General features: G+C 41.3%; 1 protein-coding gene across 4 annotated transcripts in view; it reads left to right on the forward strand.

The window, feature by feature from the left end:
* The window catches only part of LOC105502553 (ubiquinol-cytochrome-c reductase complex assembly factor 1), a 109,211-nt gene that overhangs the window by 55,605 nt on the left and 35,694 nt on the right, over nucleotides 1-17,912 (forward strand). For all 4 annotated transcript variants that reach the window (XM_011929159.1, XM_011929160.1, XM_011929162.1 and 1 more), the window contains one exon: nucleotides 9,512-9,620. In XM_011929159.1, coding sequence (XP_011784549.1) covers nucleotides 9,512-9,620 — 109 coding nt within the window. The remainder of the gene's footprint in view (nucleotides 1-9,511; nucleotides 9,621-17,912) is intronic.

The raw sequence follows: 17,912 nt of genomic DNA on the forward strand, positions 1-17,912 counted from the left end.
TGGTCTTGAACTCCTGACCTCAGGTGATCCGGCCGCCTCAGCCTCCCAAAGTGCTGGGATTACAGGCGTGAGCCACTGCGCACGGCCTAATTTTTGTATTTTTTGTAGAGATGAGGTTTCATCATGTTGTCCAGGCTGGTCTTGAACTCTTGAGCTCAGGTGATCTGCCCGCCTTGGCCTCTCAGGGTGCTGGAATTACAGGCATGAGCCACCGCGCCTGGCCTATTTATTTTTCTTTTATTATTCAACATACTTCAGCCTTTTCTGAATCACTCATGATGTCCTGATAATTCTTAATAACTGATGTTGTCCTAATAACTGATGTCCTGATAACTCTTAACTGTATTTTGCCAGACTATTGTCTTTGAGTTGTACCTGTTGAACCTCAATTGCTCTGCTAGTTTTTTCATGTCTCTATTAAATAAATTTTTCATTTCCTCTTTTCCTGTTAGGCTGCTAGCAGTTACTCTTGTTATAGGTATGCTTGCCTCCAGTTACCAGTCTTTTTTTTTTCTTCTGATGTGGTATTTCTAACATGATGCTAGTTTTGAAGCTTGAATTACTGTACTTGTGAGGACTGAATGAAAAATAGGGTCAATAGATTCTGGAGGGTTTGTTCTAATCATGAAAGGAGGCGAAAACAACAAAAACCTTAGTAGGACTCTGGGATCAGATTGTCTAGGTTCAGATCTCAGTTTTAGCACTTACTAGGTTTGTATCGTTGGGCAAGTTACTTCTCTAAGACTCAAATTTTCTCACCTGTGAAATGAGGACAGTAAGGACACCAGTATCAGCTTCATGGAGTTGTTGTAAAGATTAGAAAAAATAATGCATCCAAATCACTTAGCCTAGTGCCTGGCATGTAGTTGTGTTAACTGTTAATTATAGCACTTGTCCGTTTTTGCTATTTAATTTTTTTTTTCTTTCTTCCTGTTAGTCATTTTTAGAATAGGAAAAATTGCCAGATAAACTAGTCGAATTCAGCATCAATCAGATGTCACCCGAACAATGGTCAAATAAATTAGTAGGAATCCATTCTGGTGTCCAAAAGTTTTCACTGGGGTGTCTGTGGATGGAACACAGAGTTGGAGTTGAGATTTCTTCACTTCCATCCTTTTATTCCAGTATCAGATGTAATTTTTTTTTTAATGTCTGAGAATAGTATGTTGGCTGGGTGTGGTGTCTCATGCCTGTAATCCCAGCACTTTGGGAAGCCAAGGCAGGAGGATCACTTGAGCTTATGAGTTTGAGACCAGCCTGTGCAACGTGGCGAAACCCCATTTCATCTCTACAGGAAATACAGAAGTTAGCTGGGCGTGGTGGCGCATGCTTGAAGTCCCAGCTACTCGGGAGGCTGAGGTAGAAGGATGACTTGAGCCCAGGAGGCAGAGGTTGCAGTGAGATTGTACCACTGCTTTCCAGCCTGGGTGATAGAGCCAGAGCCAGACCTCGTTTCAAAAAAAAAGGTAGTATGTGTAGAATGCTAGCACAAAAGGGAAGATAAAGAAGGTACCATTTATGTAAAAAGAATACACACATACATAAACTTGTGTGTGTATAGGTTATATGTGGAAGGTTTCCTAAGAAACTAGTAGCTGAGGTTGCCTTTGGGAGAGGAACTGGTTGGCAGGAGATGAAGGTAGGAAGGAGACTTGGTTTTTATTACTATGTGCATGTATTACCTATTCAAAACAGTTATCAAACAAGAGTAAATTGAACATGATAGGCTTCAGGGTCAGGTGGCCTAAGAATTGGTATTCAGCTGCTTGTCTGGACATTCCAGGCAGCTGACTGTCTTAAGATTTCGGCCCAGCCTTGAGCTCTGCTTTTCCCTTGAAGAGGATAAACAAAAAAGTCCTTCACAATAGGACTACTTTTCTGTCCTTAACTACTTAGTGAATTCGATTCACAAACTCAGGGAAAGAATTAGGTGAGCATTTAATTAGCTGAAGGTGGTACTGGTGATTGGACAGCCCTGTGGATCAGAATCTTATTTTCCCAGTAGAACTCATGGGAATCTTCAGTAACTTCAGGTTGATAGGAAGACTGATTCTTTGCTTTGGTCTTACAACTTTATGTGTAATGAGATTTGCTGTAGAGCTTTACATAGCAGTTCTTCAAATTACATTATTCTGTTCAATGTCATTTTGTTATAACAGTGATGAGGAAAAAAATGACAGTTCCCATCTGGGGCCACTGTCTGTGTGGAGTTTGCATGTTCTGTCCATGTCTAGGTGGGTTTTCTCTGGGTCCTTCTGTTTCTTCCCACATCCCAAAGATGTGCACACGAGGTGAACTGACATGTCTAAATTGTCCTTATTGGAATGGGTGTGGGTCTAAGTGTGCCCTGCCATAATGTATGCATAGCTCACATTATTTCAGTGTTTAATATTGGAAGTCTTTTGGGTCTTTATTTAGAAGTTTATTGGTGTTTTTGTGACCAGAAAAATACTGTAGGAATATAACTCTTGTTTATGTCACTTAGCCTACGGTAAAATAGGTTTCGTTTTATGTTGTTAAGCTTAAAGTTACAGTTTCCAAGAATCTATCTGTGATGTTAAATGAGGAGTTACAATATTTAGTGTTCTACATCAATAAAAGGTCTGTTGAACTTATTGGGTCCAACGTTTTAGGAGTAATGAGAATTTGCCCTCCTTTTATTTTCAGGCATCAATCCATGTTTTTTAAACTGTTAGTATCAGCAAAATTAGGTATAGGTTATAACAATCTTTGCTGGTTGTGTATTTCTCAAAAGGCAGGTATAATCTTTAGTTTATATTTCTGGATCAGAATATTCTGAAAACGATAGTTCTATTAAAGTAAATTCAGTCGTGTGTCGCTTAATGATGGGGATCTGTCCTGAGAAGTGTATCATTAGGTATTTCATTATTGTGTGGGCATCATAGAGTATACTTACACAAACCTAGGTGGTATAGCCTATTAGACACCTGGGATGTATGACCTATGGCTGCTAGGCTGTAGACCTGTACAACTCTGAATACTGCAAGCAGTTATAATGGTAAGTATTTGTGTATCTAAATGCATCTAAACATAGAAAAAGTACAGTAAAAATGCAATATAAGAAATAAAAGATGGTATTCTTGTATAAGGTACTTACCATAAATAGAGCTTGCAGAACTAGAAGTTGCTCTGGGTGAGTCAGACATTACTGTATACAACTGTAGACTTTATAAACACTGTACACTTAAGCTAATTTTTTTTTTTTTGTTTTTGAGACAGTGTTTCACTCCATCATTCAGTCCAGAATTTGATGGCGCAACCACAACTCAATGCAGTCTTGACCTCCCAGGCTCAAACAATCCTCCCACCTCAGCCTTCTCAATAGCTGGGACTACAGGCGCTCACTACCACATTTGGCTAATTTTTACATTTTTTTGTAGAGGTGGGGTCTCACTTGGTTACCTCAGTCGGTCTTGAACTCTTGGGCTCAAGTGGTCTGCCCGCCTTGGCCTCCCAAAGTGCTGGGATTACAGGTGTGGGCCACCACACCTGACCATAGGCTACACTAAATTTATTTAAAATTTTTTTCTTCAATAATAAATTAAACTTAGCTTACTGTAACATTTATGCTTTATAAACTTTTTAATTTAAAAAAACTTTTTTTTTTTTTAGACAGAGCCTTGCTCTGTTGCCCAGGCTGGAGTACAGTGGCGTGATCTCAGCTCACTGCAACCTTTGCCTCCCCGGTTCAAGCGATTCTCCTGCCTAAGCCTCTTGAGTACCTGGGACTACAGGCATACGCCACCACGCCTGGTTAATTTTTGTATTTTTAGTAGAGATGGGGTTTCACCATGTTGGCCAGGCTGGTCTCCTAACCTCAAGTGATCCACCCCCCTTGGCCTCCCAAAGTGCTGGAATTACAGGTGTGAGCCACCGTGCCCAGCCTAAAAAAACTTTTTGATTCTTACATTTTAAGCTTAAAGCACACACTATACAGCTTTCTTTATATTGTTATTCTATAACCTTTTTTCCATTATTTTATTTTATTTTATTTTCTACTTTTAAAAATTTTGTTAAAAATTAAGACATAGAGCTGGGTGCAGTGGCTTGTGCCTGTATCTTAGCACTTTGGGAGACCAAGGTAGATCACTTGAGCCCAGGAATTCGAGACCAGCCTGGGCAAGATGGTGAGACCCTGTCTCTACAAAAAAATTAACAACTTAGCTGGGCGCAGTGGCATGCACCTATAGTCCTGGCTACTTGGGATGCTGAGGCAGGAGGATAACTTGAGTCCAAGAGTTTGAGGTTACAGTGAGCTATGATTGTATCACAGCACTGCAGTCTGGGTGACAAAGTGAGACCTTGTCGCTAAAAAAAGAACAAAAACCAAACTGTGACACAAACACTCACATTAGTTTAGGCCTCTACCAGGTCAGGACCATCTAGACCAGGTGATAGGAATTTTTCTGCTCCATTATAATCTTATGGGACCACTCTCATATGTGTGGTGTGTTGTTGACCAAAATGTCGTTATGTTATACATGACTATATTCACCAAATTTGTGCTTTTCCAGCCCTGGTGATATTTATATTTTATTATAGGATTGAGGCTGGGAAGAAAGGGTTAACTTCTCAGAGACTCATCTGTTCTCAGTGCTAAGAAGCGAATCTTATTCCAGTAGCTGGCCCCTGCCTGCTGAGTAAAGTCCGTACTTTTTCTTAGCAAGTCATTTTAAAGCTCTTCATGACCTTTATGGCTTCAGTTTTCTGCATCCTATACCCTGCCCTCCCCACAATCTAGGTATTCATTTTTACCTTGACATCCTGAACTCTTCCATGGCCCTGCCTTTGCTTGGAACGTTCCATCAGCTGGACATTCCCTTTGTCTTTTGTTTCAACCTGTTCAACTTCAGCTTATCCTTCCAAGATCCAGGTATGGTGTTTCATTTTCCATGAAGCTTTCTCTGATTCTACTTGGCCAAAAGTCATCCTCTTAAGCTCCATGACTCTTCTCTTGAGAAATCTATGGCATTCCCTTTTAGGGCTGTTTATGTATGGCGTACCTTATCTCACCTAGAGGCAACTGCTCCATAAAAGCTGGGTTCTAGTTTTAGCCATCACTGTAATCCCCACAGCATCCAGCCATACACCTTCACACAATAGGACTCCTATGTTCATTGAGTGAATTGTCAGTCACCATTTTGAAAGTGTCTTCATTTTGCCTTATCTTTTCAACTGGATAACCATTTGAGCCCACTGTTATCTGTAAGGGCTATAGAACAAACTGTTGTGAAACAAAAAACACTTCATCTCATGTTGATACATTTAGAAAGTTTATGGTCTGAGAAAATCTGTGCCTTTTAAACCTCAGAGGGCAGGTGTATTAACAAACTACAGAATTTTCAAATAAATGAAAAATTCCATTACCTCACTATTACTGTTGATGAATTGGCCTCTGACAGTACTTAAGCATCAAAACACACAGCGTCTTTTCAGGTGAGAGGCTGACATGAGGGATTTGATTAACTTTTAGAAAAGTCTTATGAAAAAGGACTGTTGAACTTTTTCCCAGTTTGTTTCTGCTGTGGAATATGCTTTGGGTCCTATCAAGTAGCCAAATCTTTTTCTGTGCCCTGTTTCATTATTGTCACAAAGTGCTGGTTTTTTGTTTTTGTTTTTGCTTTTTTTTGGAAATGGAGTCTTACCCTGTCGCCCAGGCTGGAGTGCAGTGGTGTGATCTTGGCTCACTGCAATCTCTGCCTCCCAGGTTCAAGCAATTCTTCTGCCGCAGTCTTTCAAGTAGCTGGGATTACAGGCGCATACTACCATACCTGGCTAATTTTTGTATCTTTAGTAGAAACGGGGTTTCACCATGTTGGCCAAGCTGGTCTTGAACTCCTGACCTCAAGTAATCCGCTCACCTCAGCCTCCCAAAGTGCTGGGATTACAGGTGTAAGGCACCACACCCAGCCTATAAAGTGCTATTTCTTAAGCACTATCTGGGGTCAGAGGTTACGGTTTTTTTGTTTTTTCATTTTGAGAGTCTTGCTATGTCGCCCAGGCTGGAGTGTAGTGGCGCGATTTCAGCTCACTGCAACCACCATCTCTCGGGTTCAAGCAATTCTTCTGTCTTAGCCTCCCAAGCAGCTGGGATTACAGGCACGTGCCACCATACCTGGCTAATTTTTGTATTTTTAGTAGAAACGGGGTTTCACCATGTTGACCAGGCTGGACTTGAACTCCTGACCTCGGGTGATCCGCCCACCTTGGCCTCCTAAAGTGTTGGAATTATAGGCGTTAGCCACTGCACCCAGTCTGCAGATTTTGAATCACATCAATAAACCTCATTTGGGATCATGTAGTCAGCCTTCTTTTTATTTTCAGATGGAGTCTCACTCTGTCACCCAGGCTGGAGTGCAGTGGTGTGATCTTGGCACTGCAACCTCTGCCTCCCGAGTTCAAGCAGTTCTCCTGCCTCAGCCTCTGGAGTAGCTGAGATTACAAGCACACGCCACCACACCTGGCTAATTTTTGTGTTTTTGGTAGAGACAGGGTTTCACCATGTTGGCCAGGTTGGTCTCAAACTCCTGACCTCAGGTGATCTGCCGGCCTTGGCCTCCCAAAGTGCTGGGATTACAGGTGTGAACCACTGCACCCGGCCATGTGAACCAGCACCCGGCCATGGGATTACAGGTGTGAACCACTGCACCTGACCTTCTGTCAGATACCCGAGTTCCCACCAAGCGTTGATTCACTTCTCAGTGACAGGCAAATTCTCTACTTTTTGAGGTTGTCAGTTTCATAATTCAAATCTTCAGACACTCACTCAGGCCAGGCACAGTGGCTCATGCCTATAATCCCAGGGCTTTGGGAGCCCGAGGTGGAAGGATGGCTTGAGTCCAAGAGTTTGAAGTTACAGTGGGTTATGATTGTGCCACTGTACTCCAGCCTGGGTGACAGAGCAAGACCCTGTCTCTAAAATTAAAAAAACAAAACTTTAGACATTCCTGTTAGTAAGCTTTTGATTTTTCTCTTCAATGTTGAGTATATCTTTCTCCCTCTATGGCCTGCCCATTGGTTCTGATTCTAACGCTTTGGTTTTATTTGTTTGTTTGTTGAGACAGGGTCTCACTCCATTACCCAGACTGGAGTTCAGTGGCACCATCATAGCTCACTACAGCCTTGACCTTTTGGGCTCGAGGGATCTTCCTGCCTCAGCCTCCTGAGTAGCTGGGACTACAGGCATACATCACGGCACCTGACTAATTTTCATATTTTTTGTAGAAACGGGGTCCCACTGTGTTGCCCAAGTTGGTCTCAAACATCTGGGCTCAAGTGATCTTCCTACCTTGGCCTCCCAAATGCTGGGATTATAGGTGTGAGCCACCAGGCGTGGCCTGATTCTCTTTGGTAAACAGTTTAATCACTTTTCTACAATGTTTAAGTCAACTTTCCTGTTTTTCTCTAGGTTAAGTATCTTCTGGTCTTCTTAAGATACTTCTGGTCCTCCTATTTCTTAAAATATAATGTTCAAAACTGTGGATAGTATTCCAAATAGGTTCTGGTTTGTGTTGAGTAGAACAAACATCTCACTTTACACACTGAGGATATTATATTTGCATTACTCTATCTAAAATCACATTAATTTGGAGGGCAACATTGTTATCCTCTTGATTCCTACTGAGCACATAATATCAACTTAAGCCTGTAAGTCTTTTCACACATGGTAGGCATGACTCATCTGTGCTGTACTTTTACAGTTGTTCTTTCAGACCCAAATGCAGGATCCTGAATTTATCCCTATTAGGTTGATCTTGTTAGATTCAACCTGGTGAAGTATTTTTGGTTCATGGTTGGGTCATCTAGCATATTTGTTCTCCTGCCCAGCTTCTTGTCATCTGCAAATTTGGTAAATATGTTTTGTTTTCTCCATCTTAGTTATTAACAAAGATGTTGAGACAGGCCAAGCTGTAATAATTTCATTGTACCATACTATTGCTGATAGATTTTAATTGGCAAGATCAATTGTGTATGGAGGTAGAATTGTCAGGTTGGATTAACTATTCCATAATTATGACAGGAACTGTCTTTTAGGTGAGTAATCGTATTGTAGCTGCTTAATGAGCTATTTAATGAGAAACAATAAAAATAAGTATGGTCTGCCAGGCACAGTGCCTCACACCTGTAATCCCAACACTTTGGGAGGCTGAAGTGGGAGGAAGTCTTGAGCCCAGGAGTTCGAGACCTGCTTGCACAACAAAGTGAGACCCCCATCTCTACAAAAAAAAAATTAGCTGGGCGTGGTGGTACACACCTGTGATCCCAGCTACACAGGAGGCTGAGGCAGGAGGCTCCCTTAAGCCCGGGAGGTCGAGGCTACAGTGAGCTGTGTTTGTGTCACTGCACTCCGGCCTGGGTGACAGAATGAGACCCTGTCTCAAAAAGGGGGAAAACAGAAAAGAATGAACTATGGTCATGAGATGAGGAACTAGTTTGAAAAGTTGGGGACCCTGCTTATATTCCTATATATAATAAAATATAATTCTTGTATGTTTAGATTATGTAAGGTCTTGAGCAGAAAACCTTCTGGACTGACTCGAGGCAAATGTGGTATAGGGGAAAAGGTCCTAACCTTGGCCCTGTGGTATTTGTTCATTTATTTATTCAGCAAGTGTATACTGAGTGCCTACTGTACTTAAGCCCTGGAAATAAAATGTTGACAAAAACCAGACTTGATTTTTATCTTCAGTAGAGCTTACATTCTGGTGGGGGAAACAATTTGATAATTACAGAAATATAATCATAATACTTTCTGTGATCTGTGTTCTGGACAAGTGTTGTCCAACAGAAGTATAACGCAAGCCATGTATGTAATTTAAAATTTTCTAGTACCTACATTTGAAAAAGTAAAAAGAAACAAATTTTAATAGGTTTTATGTAACCAGTATATCTGAAATATTATTTCAACATGAAAGCATTATTAAAAATGAATGAGATATTTTACATTCTTTTTCTTAAACTAAACCTTTGAAATCTTAAACTTGTGCCACATCTCAGTTTTGACTAGCCATATTTAAAATGCTCAATAGCCACAGTGGAGCCACTGTATTGGACAGCACAGTTCTATACCCAGTTTTATGGACTCTGGTGTTGGGCACATTACTTTCCTTCTTTAGGACTCCTGCTTTCATCAGTAAAATGAAGGATTCAGACTTAATTTATCTTCTAACCACAAAATGTGGTTCCCTCCAGGTATGAGGGAGCCATCAGAGGTGCCCTAAATAATCTGTATCTTGATCTTGGTGGTGCTTGTGTGGGTGTATGTATAATACATAAAAATTCATCCAGGCTGTACACTTAAGATTTATACAGTTAATAGTATCTTTGTTATATTTCAGTAAAAGTTTTTTTTTTTTTTAAACTAAGTTCACTTCCAGTTTGATTTGGTGCCCTTTGCTAAACTCACTCTTAGATGAGGAGACCTTCAGTGGAAATGTGTGATGTGAAAAATGCAAACAGCCAAGAGTTTTTTTGTCTTCTTCCCACCCAGGATGTGTCTAGTCCGAATGAAGCAGGAAGGCCGAAGTGGGAAGTACATGTGTCGTATCATAGTTCATTTTATGTGGGAGGATGTTCAGCAGCGCGGCAGAGTCATGGGGGTAAGTGAGTGCTATCAGATGCTGGTCCTGGACAATTCCAGAGAAGGGTTTGAGTTTGGAATTTTATCTGTTCTAAAATGGCCCTGCTTTTAGATTTCTGTGAAATGCTGCCTAATATCAAGTGGCAGTTCAGCTAAAGTCACTTTTTGTGCCTCTGTGGAAATTCATACTCCACAGATACTTTATGTGTTTGTACACATTATTTGTGATTTGTCAGTATGAAGTCATCTTGTATGGAGATGGGATTGTAAAGCCCAAATCATGGTGATAGGAGGGATGGATTTGGTGAATGGAGGGAATCAAATGATAATCCAGTGAAGGATACTATACCTTTGACACCAATTCAATATTTGAACCAGTCCTATAAATTAGTTCTGATGGGAGGCCCTGGTATGGGGCCTACACTCTCCTCAGGAACTGAAACTCAAGCTCCTTGATCACTAGCAACCTAGAAGAGTCTAGTAACATACCTACTGAAAATGTACATTGGTACATTTAATAATTAACCTGAGAAAGGGGAATATATTATATATATATATGTCACATGGGATGTAATGACAATAGAAAAATGAAACCAAAACACTAGAATGTAGTTGGTTATACAGATCATAGTGTGTCCAGAGTTTGTTCCTTCCAGTGGGTTCTTGGTCTCGCTGACTTCAAGAATGAAGCCACAGACCTTCGCAGTGAGCTTTACAGCTCTTAAAGATGGTGTGTCCAGAGTTTTTCCTTCCAGTGGCTTCGTGGTCTCAATTGACTTCAAGAATGAAGCTGCAGACCTTCACAGCAAGTATTACAGCTCTTAAAGGTGGTATGGACCCAAAGAGTGAGCAGCAGCAAGATTTATTGTGAAGAGCAAAAGAACAAAGCTTCCACAGTGTGGAAGGGGACCCAAGTGGGTTGCCGCTGCTGGCTAGGGTGGCCAGCTTTTATTGCCTTATTTGTCCTTGCCCACGTCCTGCTGATTGGTCCATTTTACAGAGTGCTGATTGGTGTGTTTACAATCCTTTAGCTAGACACAGAGTGCTGATTGGTGCATTTACAATCCTTTAGCTAGAAATAGACCACTAATTGGTGCGTTTTTACAGAGTGCTGATTGGTGTGTTTACAATCCTTTAGCTAGACACAGAGTGCTGATTGGTGCATTTACAATCCTTTAGCTAGACACACAGCGCTGATTGGTACGTTTTTACAGAATGCTGATTAGTGCATTTACAATCCTCTGGCTGGACACAGAGCGCAGATTGGTACATTTACAATCCTCTAGCCAAACAGAAAAGTTCTCTAAGTCCCCACTCGACCCAGAAGCCCAGCTGACTTCACCTCTCAATAGTATCTTCTTTTGTTTGTGTTGTGTATTTTGTGTATCTAGATCATGTTTTAGTAGCTTGTGGTTCCCTGTTACTTCTCATTTCATTGCCTCCCAGCTTGGGAGCATCCAAATTAGAACCATGATTGGGTCATGAAATGGGTTAATTTGGTTTCTTTTATTACAGGGCAAAGTTATCCCTGTGGACTGAGAAGTAAACAAAGTTTATGGACATATTATAAAAGTTACATATGCTCATAGAATAGAAATCAAAGAGTAAAAAGTATTGAGTATAAAAAACAAGTGTCTTTTTTCTCCCCAGTCTAACTCCCCAGAAGTAACCTTTTTTATTTTTTATGTTATTTTTTCTTACCTTCAAGGAAGGAGAAAAGTAACCATTTTTGAGTTGATGCATATCCTTCACCTGAGAGCTATCTTTGTAATCATCCTCTTTGGTTCCTTTTTCATTTTTCTCACTGTTATGCTTTCTTACTGTCTTGGCTGCTGTGTAATATTGGAAAAGAAAGTATTTTTTCTGTTCTCTCACTCAATTACAATTACACAGAAGGTTTCTGTGACACATTTGTGGGAGTTTCTCCCACACAGCAAACAGGCAATCAATTCTGGAGAGAGGTCACCTCTAACCCAATTCAATGCCAATATTGTATACCCGGAGATAGTGTCAGATCCCACAGGTTGAGGGCTTTGCCCACAAGACTGCCCCCAACTTGCCACACCAGTTGCAAGCTCTGGGCTGTTTTATGTGTGCTTCTGGCCAACTGATTATAAATTGGGGTTTCCCACCCTTTCCTTGGGTTCAGTTAATTCGCTGGAGCGGCTCACAGAACTCAGGGAAACACTTATTACATTACCGGTTTATTATAAAGGATATTAGAAGGGATACAGATGAAGAGATGCATAGGACAAGATGTGGGAAGGAGTGAGGAGATTCCATACCTTTCCTGGTGTGCAGCTGTCCAGAAGCCTCCACCTGTTCAGCTATCCTGAAGTGCCCCAAACCCAGTCCATTTAGGGATTTTATGGAAGCTGCATTACGCAGGCACAACTGATTAAACCACTGGCCATTGGAAATCAGTCAGCCTCTCTGCCCTCCTTGGAGTTCGGGAGATGGGACAGAAAGTCCTAACCTTCTAATCCTCCCTTGGTCTTTTCAGTGGTCAGCCCCTATCCTGAAGCTACCTAAGTGCTGCCAGCCACCAGTCAATCATTAGCATACAAAAAGACACCACTTTGGAGAGGCCAAAGATTTTAGGAGTTGTATGCCAGGAAAGGAGTTGAAGACCAAATATATATTTCACGATATCACAGCTGCCCGGAGTGAGATCAGCAGCCTTTAAGGTATTCACCCAGCTGAGTGTTCCCACATGCCCTCAAGTACTTACCACCCGACTCTGTGGCAGCGCACAGTGGACATAAGGTGGTGTTGGCAATCTCAGTCCTATTTAATGACGGCCAGAGATACCTCCTGGTCAGCCAAAGCCCTGGCTGACTGCCAGGCAGTTACGCAGTAGCTCTTCCTTTAGTGAACCTGTTCTTATCATTGTTGACTAAACTCTGCTGGAAGTTGTCTCACTAGAGCCCTGTGGGCCACAGCTGTCCCTATCCTGACTAGCTTAATGAGCCATAGGTTGCTGACTCCTGAACCACAGGAATATTTTAGTTGCCTCTGCCCGCAGATGAATTTCCTTCTGGACCTCCATCTCTCTTCATCACAGTAGTCAACACTTGAGCCTTCTCCCATGTTAATTCTTATGTAGTGTCCCTTCTACTTAACTGTAAGTTTTATAAAAGCAGAAAACCATCTTACTCCGTTTTTTGCTTATGCAGTAAACATTGAATAATTGTCGAATGAATATATTGAATACCAGCCTTTGGAATTCTTTTTTAAGCTAACATTTATTAGATAAATCATACCTGATGTATTAGTCTCTGATCCAAGTGTATATCAGTGCAGTCCTGCAGGAATTAGGGGAATTTTTCCCCTATTGCATTTTATCAAGCCATTTTTTCTGTTTGGATTGTTGTAGATAGGGTGCTGCCCATAAGGAAGTGTTTTAGGTAAGCGTTTCTCAGACCTTAATGTGCCTGTGGTTCACCTGAGGATCTTGTTAAAATACAGATTTTGATTCAGTAAGTTTCAGGACAGGGGTCAGAAAATCTACAGTTCTGAAAAGCTTCCAGGTGATGTGGATGTTGCTAGTGACGCAGGGTGGGGTAGGGGCCAATAGCAAGGCTTTAGGTGATACCCCAATACAGGCTCTTAAATTGCCTTTATGAAGAGAAGTGCCCAAGTTCCAATTTAGTTACAAAGACTATAAGTAAAGGATGATGGTTTTGAAATAACAGATTTGGAAGAGTTGGGGAATTACTATTTATTGCTTTTCTGCTATAGTTGACTTGATACCTCCTTTTAACCTCATGGCATAAATAGACACGCCTTATGTAGGCAAGACAATTGTATATTAACCAGTGGGTTGTGAATGCATGCATGGATGAGTGTGAGTACATGTGTGTATTTGAGGGGATCTCAGTCTTCTGTGTGTGTACAACCTATAAATGGGACATGTGGTTAGGGAGAAGTAATAGGTAGTGTAGAGCCAGTCTGGCCTGGTTCTCACCCTGACTGGCAAATCTTTCCTCTTCTGTGCTTCAGTTTCTGTGTTAAAAAAAAAAAAAAGGTGGGGACAGGGGAGGCCTAACTGCATGAGCCCCAAGTTTTCAGCTTTTTTTCAGCTTGAAAATCTGATTTGAAGGTGGTAATTTGCAAATCTATGTCTGTGTTATTTGGCATCCCAGGTGTACCTCTGTAAGAAAACTCATATAAAAAGTAGAATTTATAAAACCGATCAATGTAGCAGTGATTTTTCTCATGCCAAAAACTTAAGAGGTGATTGCTTTGAGTGGATTGGTGTGTGGAAGATCAAGAAATAAGAGAGCCACTTTTGCGTTAGTGATGAATAATAAATTTGCATCAAAAACTCCTTTGAAATTAGAATTCTATTCTGATTTGGTGGGAAAATTTTTATTTTACAAAAATTTGCTTTTCACCAACTTTTTGGAGCCCAACTATTGTGAAAAATGGAGCAGACTCATATATCATCGTGAAGCTGGTACAAAAAGCAAGTGTTAAATTTGAGGTTACAAAAATCACATCAATAATTTAGAGTGTTCTGACTTAAAAAAACATTATTTGGGATTTAAACTTATAAATTAGCTGTGGAAATAAAGTTCATTATATCACCTCATCTGGTCTTGTTTTATTTCATTAACTGCTTCTTAAAAATCTTTGTGAGCTGAGTTGCAGCTGAAGAGGTTGGAGACCGTTTTTCCTTGGGCCCTTGCCGCACTCCTGAGTGTTGGTAAGAGTAAAGAACTAAGACTTGACACAGCTGTAAAAACAGACAGCGCCTTTGGCCTCAGCACTTTCTCCTGGTGCAGGCAGATTTCAGATGTAAATTTCACTCTCTGCCTCTCCTACTAATGAAGTAAGTTTCTTTTGCTGGGTTTGCAGCCAGGTGTGTCCAGTCTTGTGGCTAACCGGGGCGCTTTACTTAATTTTTCCATTTGTGACATTTCAACCAAACTTAAAAAACAAACATAAAAATTAGCTCACGGCAGTGGCTCAAAGTGTTAATGGTAACCTTAGGCTGGCTAAATGACTTCCTCTCAGTTCTGCCCTGCCAGACATCTCCACCTTGTGGCTCACCATGAGCAGGCTCAAGCTTTCCAAGACAGAGATGGGAAGGGATGGGAGTGGGCTGTAGTTGAGAAATTACAATTTATACTTATCAGCGGTCCCTGGCATGCCTGTTGCCTCAGCGAGACTTCCAGAGTAAGAATGCACCTTCTGTCACCTCATGGTCCCCTGCTGTCTCTGTAGCAGAGCTGCTTGATGGGATGGAACAGAGGGCCTAGGAAAAATGGAGGAACTGTGGGCTGAACTGGACTCTTGTGTAATTCTGCCTTGCTTCTCAGAACCACCATTTTGCTTTGTAAGGTCCTCTATGATCACACTCCAGACTACCTCTCCAAATTCATTTCCCCTAGTTCTTCTTGAATCTCAAATATGTGAAACTTACTAGCACATGTGCCTGGCACTTAGTAAGCACTCAGTGAACATCACATTCCCTCCTTGCTTCACATACCCTTCACTCCAGCCAAGCTGAATTCCTTGCTATTTCTGTCTTGTGTCTTTGCTCACTCGGTGCATATGCCTAGATTACCCTAACACCCCAGCCTCAATTCCTTCACATCCTTCCACAGCAACTGGAAGCCAATCCCAGTTTCCCCTAAGGAAGTACCTTAATGATTTATATCTACCCTTCTTCCAGCTGTTACTGTTTCTATTTTGTATCGTTGTCATTCACTTATGTTGACTGTCTTCCAGGTGAATTCCTGTGGTGCAGGATCACGTGCATCTGTCTCCAAAGTGCCTGTTATTGCCCCTTTCCTGAATAGGTGCCCAGTGACTATCTGAAGAATGAAAGAAGACAGTCCTGCAGGCCCAGAATATGTACTGGAAAAAGTGGGGCAGGGAGATACTGTGTTTTATTCTGAGGATATTTGTTTCCTGTGTTAGTCTTAAATATTGGAAGAAAAGGAAATAAGAAGTCATTTCCCCCACCATCAACTGTTTGGTTTCTTTTCCCATACTTTTCCATCTTCTGACGGAATTACTTGATTTTTAAAAAAACCCAGTTTATATGTAGGGTGTTTTATGTTTCTTTCTTTCTTTTTTTTTTTTTTTTTTGACAGAGTCTCTCTCTGTCACCCAGGCTGGAGTGGAGTGGCGCAACCTTGGCTCACTGCAACCTCTGCCTCTCGGGTTCCAGTGATTCTCCTGCCTCAGCCTCCTGAGTAGCTGGGATTACAGGCGTGCACCACCATGCCCGGCTAATTTTTGTAATTTTAGGCGGGGTTTTGCCATGTTGGCCCAGCTGGTCTCGAACTCCTGACCTCAGGTGATCTGCCCTTCTCGGCCTTCCAAAGTGCTGGGATTACAGGCATGAGCCACCACTCCCGGCTGGTATTTTATGTACCTAAACTAACAAAAGCATTACATTTTAAGAGACTTCAGTTTTTTGAAAATTTCCTTTCAGGCCTCTGTAATCACCATCCGTCACCAAATCTCCTCTCTTTCCCCACAAAAATTTTCAGACCTCTTCTATTTTACAACAATATAAAAATTGTACTGTTTTGCATCTCTAGGTCAGAATTAAAACTCACTGCCAAAGGTATTGTTTTTAAAGACAAGGAGCACATCAAAAAGTATAGTTAGCCTGGGCAATGTAGGGAGATCCCATCTTTACAAAAATAAAATTAGCCGGTTATGGTGGCACATGCCTGTGGTCCCAGCTCTGCGGGAGGCTGAGGTGGGAGGATCACTTGGGCCAGGGAGTTCGATGTTGCAGTGAGCTGTGATCGCACTATTACACTCCTTGGGTGGGGGGGAAAATGGTGTGAGTGTAACTAAAGGACAATCCCTTGGGCTTGAGGCCATGAAAATAAGAATACATGTTCTCAGATACCAGCTGTTCTTTTGAAAGTATCTAAAATGGCCTGAGCTGTTGGAGTGGATAGTCAGTTTTGAGAGAGAAGGCTAAATTCTTAGAAGTCAGAGTAATTCCATTTTGGGATTGGCTTACGAATTTAAGCAGGGTCCTACTGAAAATGTACCTCTGGTAGATACATGCCTTTCTTTACATATGTTTCCTACCCCTAGGCCTTAAGAGGTAGCAAGAGTTAGAGGAGTAGGTGCCTCAAGCAGCTTTACAACTGGTCAGACGCATGGGTGCATACAGTCAGGGTGCCAGTCCAGTCCTTCTGAGTGGCACATCAGACTCTGCGTTGCTGCAGCACTACACCAACTTCAGAGATAGAACTTATGATGGTGTGCTGTAATTATTGGTTTATATAGATCCCTCCTATTAGATTGGGTAAGGGTGCATATAGAACCCTTGTATTTACATAGGAGAACGTGCTTCTTTTTAGCAGATACATACTGAAGTATTTAGGGGTAAAATGTTTTGATATCTGGAACTTCAAATGGTTTAGCAAAAGAAAAGGATGTGTAGATGTGTGGATAGAGATAAAGCAAATGTTGCAGAAAATTAAAAATTGTGCATCTAAAGATGTGCATCTAAGATTGTGCCAAAGGTTTAATCTTCTGCAACATTTGCTTTATCTCTACCCATGCATCTACACACCCTTTTCTTTTGCTGAACCATTTGAAGTTGCAGATATCAAAACAACTTATATACATTTTTGTTGTATTACTCTTACATCTTTTAAACATTTTTTGAAATTCTTCAAAGCAAAAAAATTGGAGAGAAAAGAAGTATTCATGTTCTGGCTCTAACCCATTCTTCTAGTTTAATCTCCAACAAATCATACCCCTTCCTTCCAAAAAAGTTCAAGTGCATGCACACAAATACATATTCTTTTCATGCCAGACTTCACTGGTGCCATAAGTGTGCTGTGTTCTTTTATGCCTCTAGGCTTTTGTTTATGCTGTTCCATCTGATCTGGTCTTCTCCTCCGTCTACTCTGCTCATGGCACTATAAGACACAAGCTGGATAATACCTCCTCCAAGAAGCTTTTCCCAGTACTCACCAATAATGTTAATATATCTGGCCTTCTCTGAACTTACCATGGTGTGCTCGTGGTTTATGTAGGTCACTCCTATTAGATGGGATAAGGATTCTTGGATTTCTGGTGTCTTAAACCACATGCCTACAGTAGTCACTACTCAAATATGTGTTGGGTGAACATAAATACTTGCTTCTTTTGTTAGCGTCTGGCTAGCCTTGTCTTCCAAATACTGACTTAAGAATGGTCTTCTCTGATTACACTTGGATTCAGTTTCTCTTACCATCCTCCCGTTTTGAAAAAGGTCCGTTCTCTCTCTGCCCTGCCTCATGGGTTCCCTGGCTCTTGTTTCATCCTGGTTATACTTTCAGTC

This window comes from Colobus angolensis, unplaced genomic scaffold (genome assembly GCF_000951035.1).
Source record: "Colobus angolensis palliatus isolate OR3802 unplaced genomic scaffold, Cang.pa_1.0 Scaffold8, whole genome shotgun sequence".
Classification (NCBI taxonomy): domain Eukaryota; kingdom Metazoa; phylum Chordata; class Mammalia; order Primates; family Cercopithecidae; genus Colobus; species Colobus angolensis.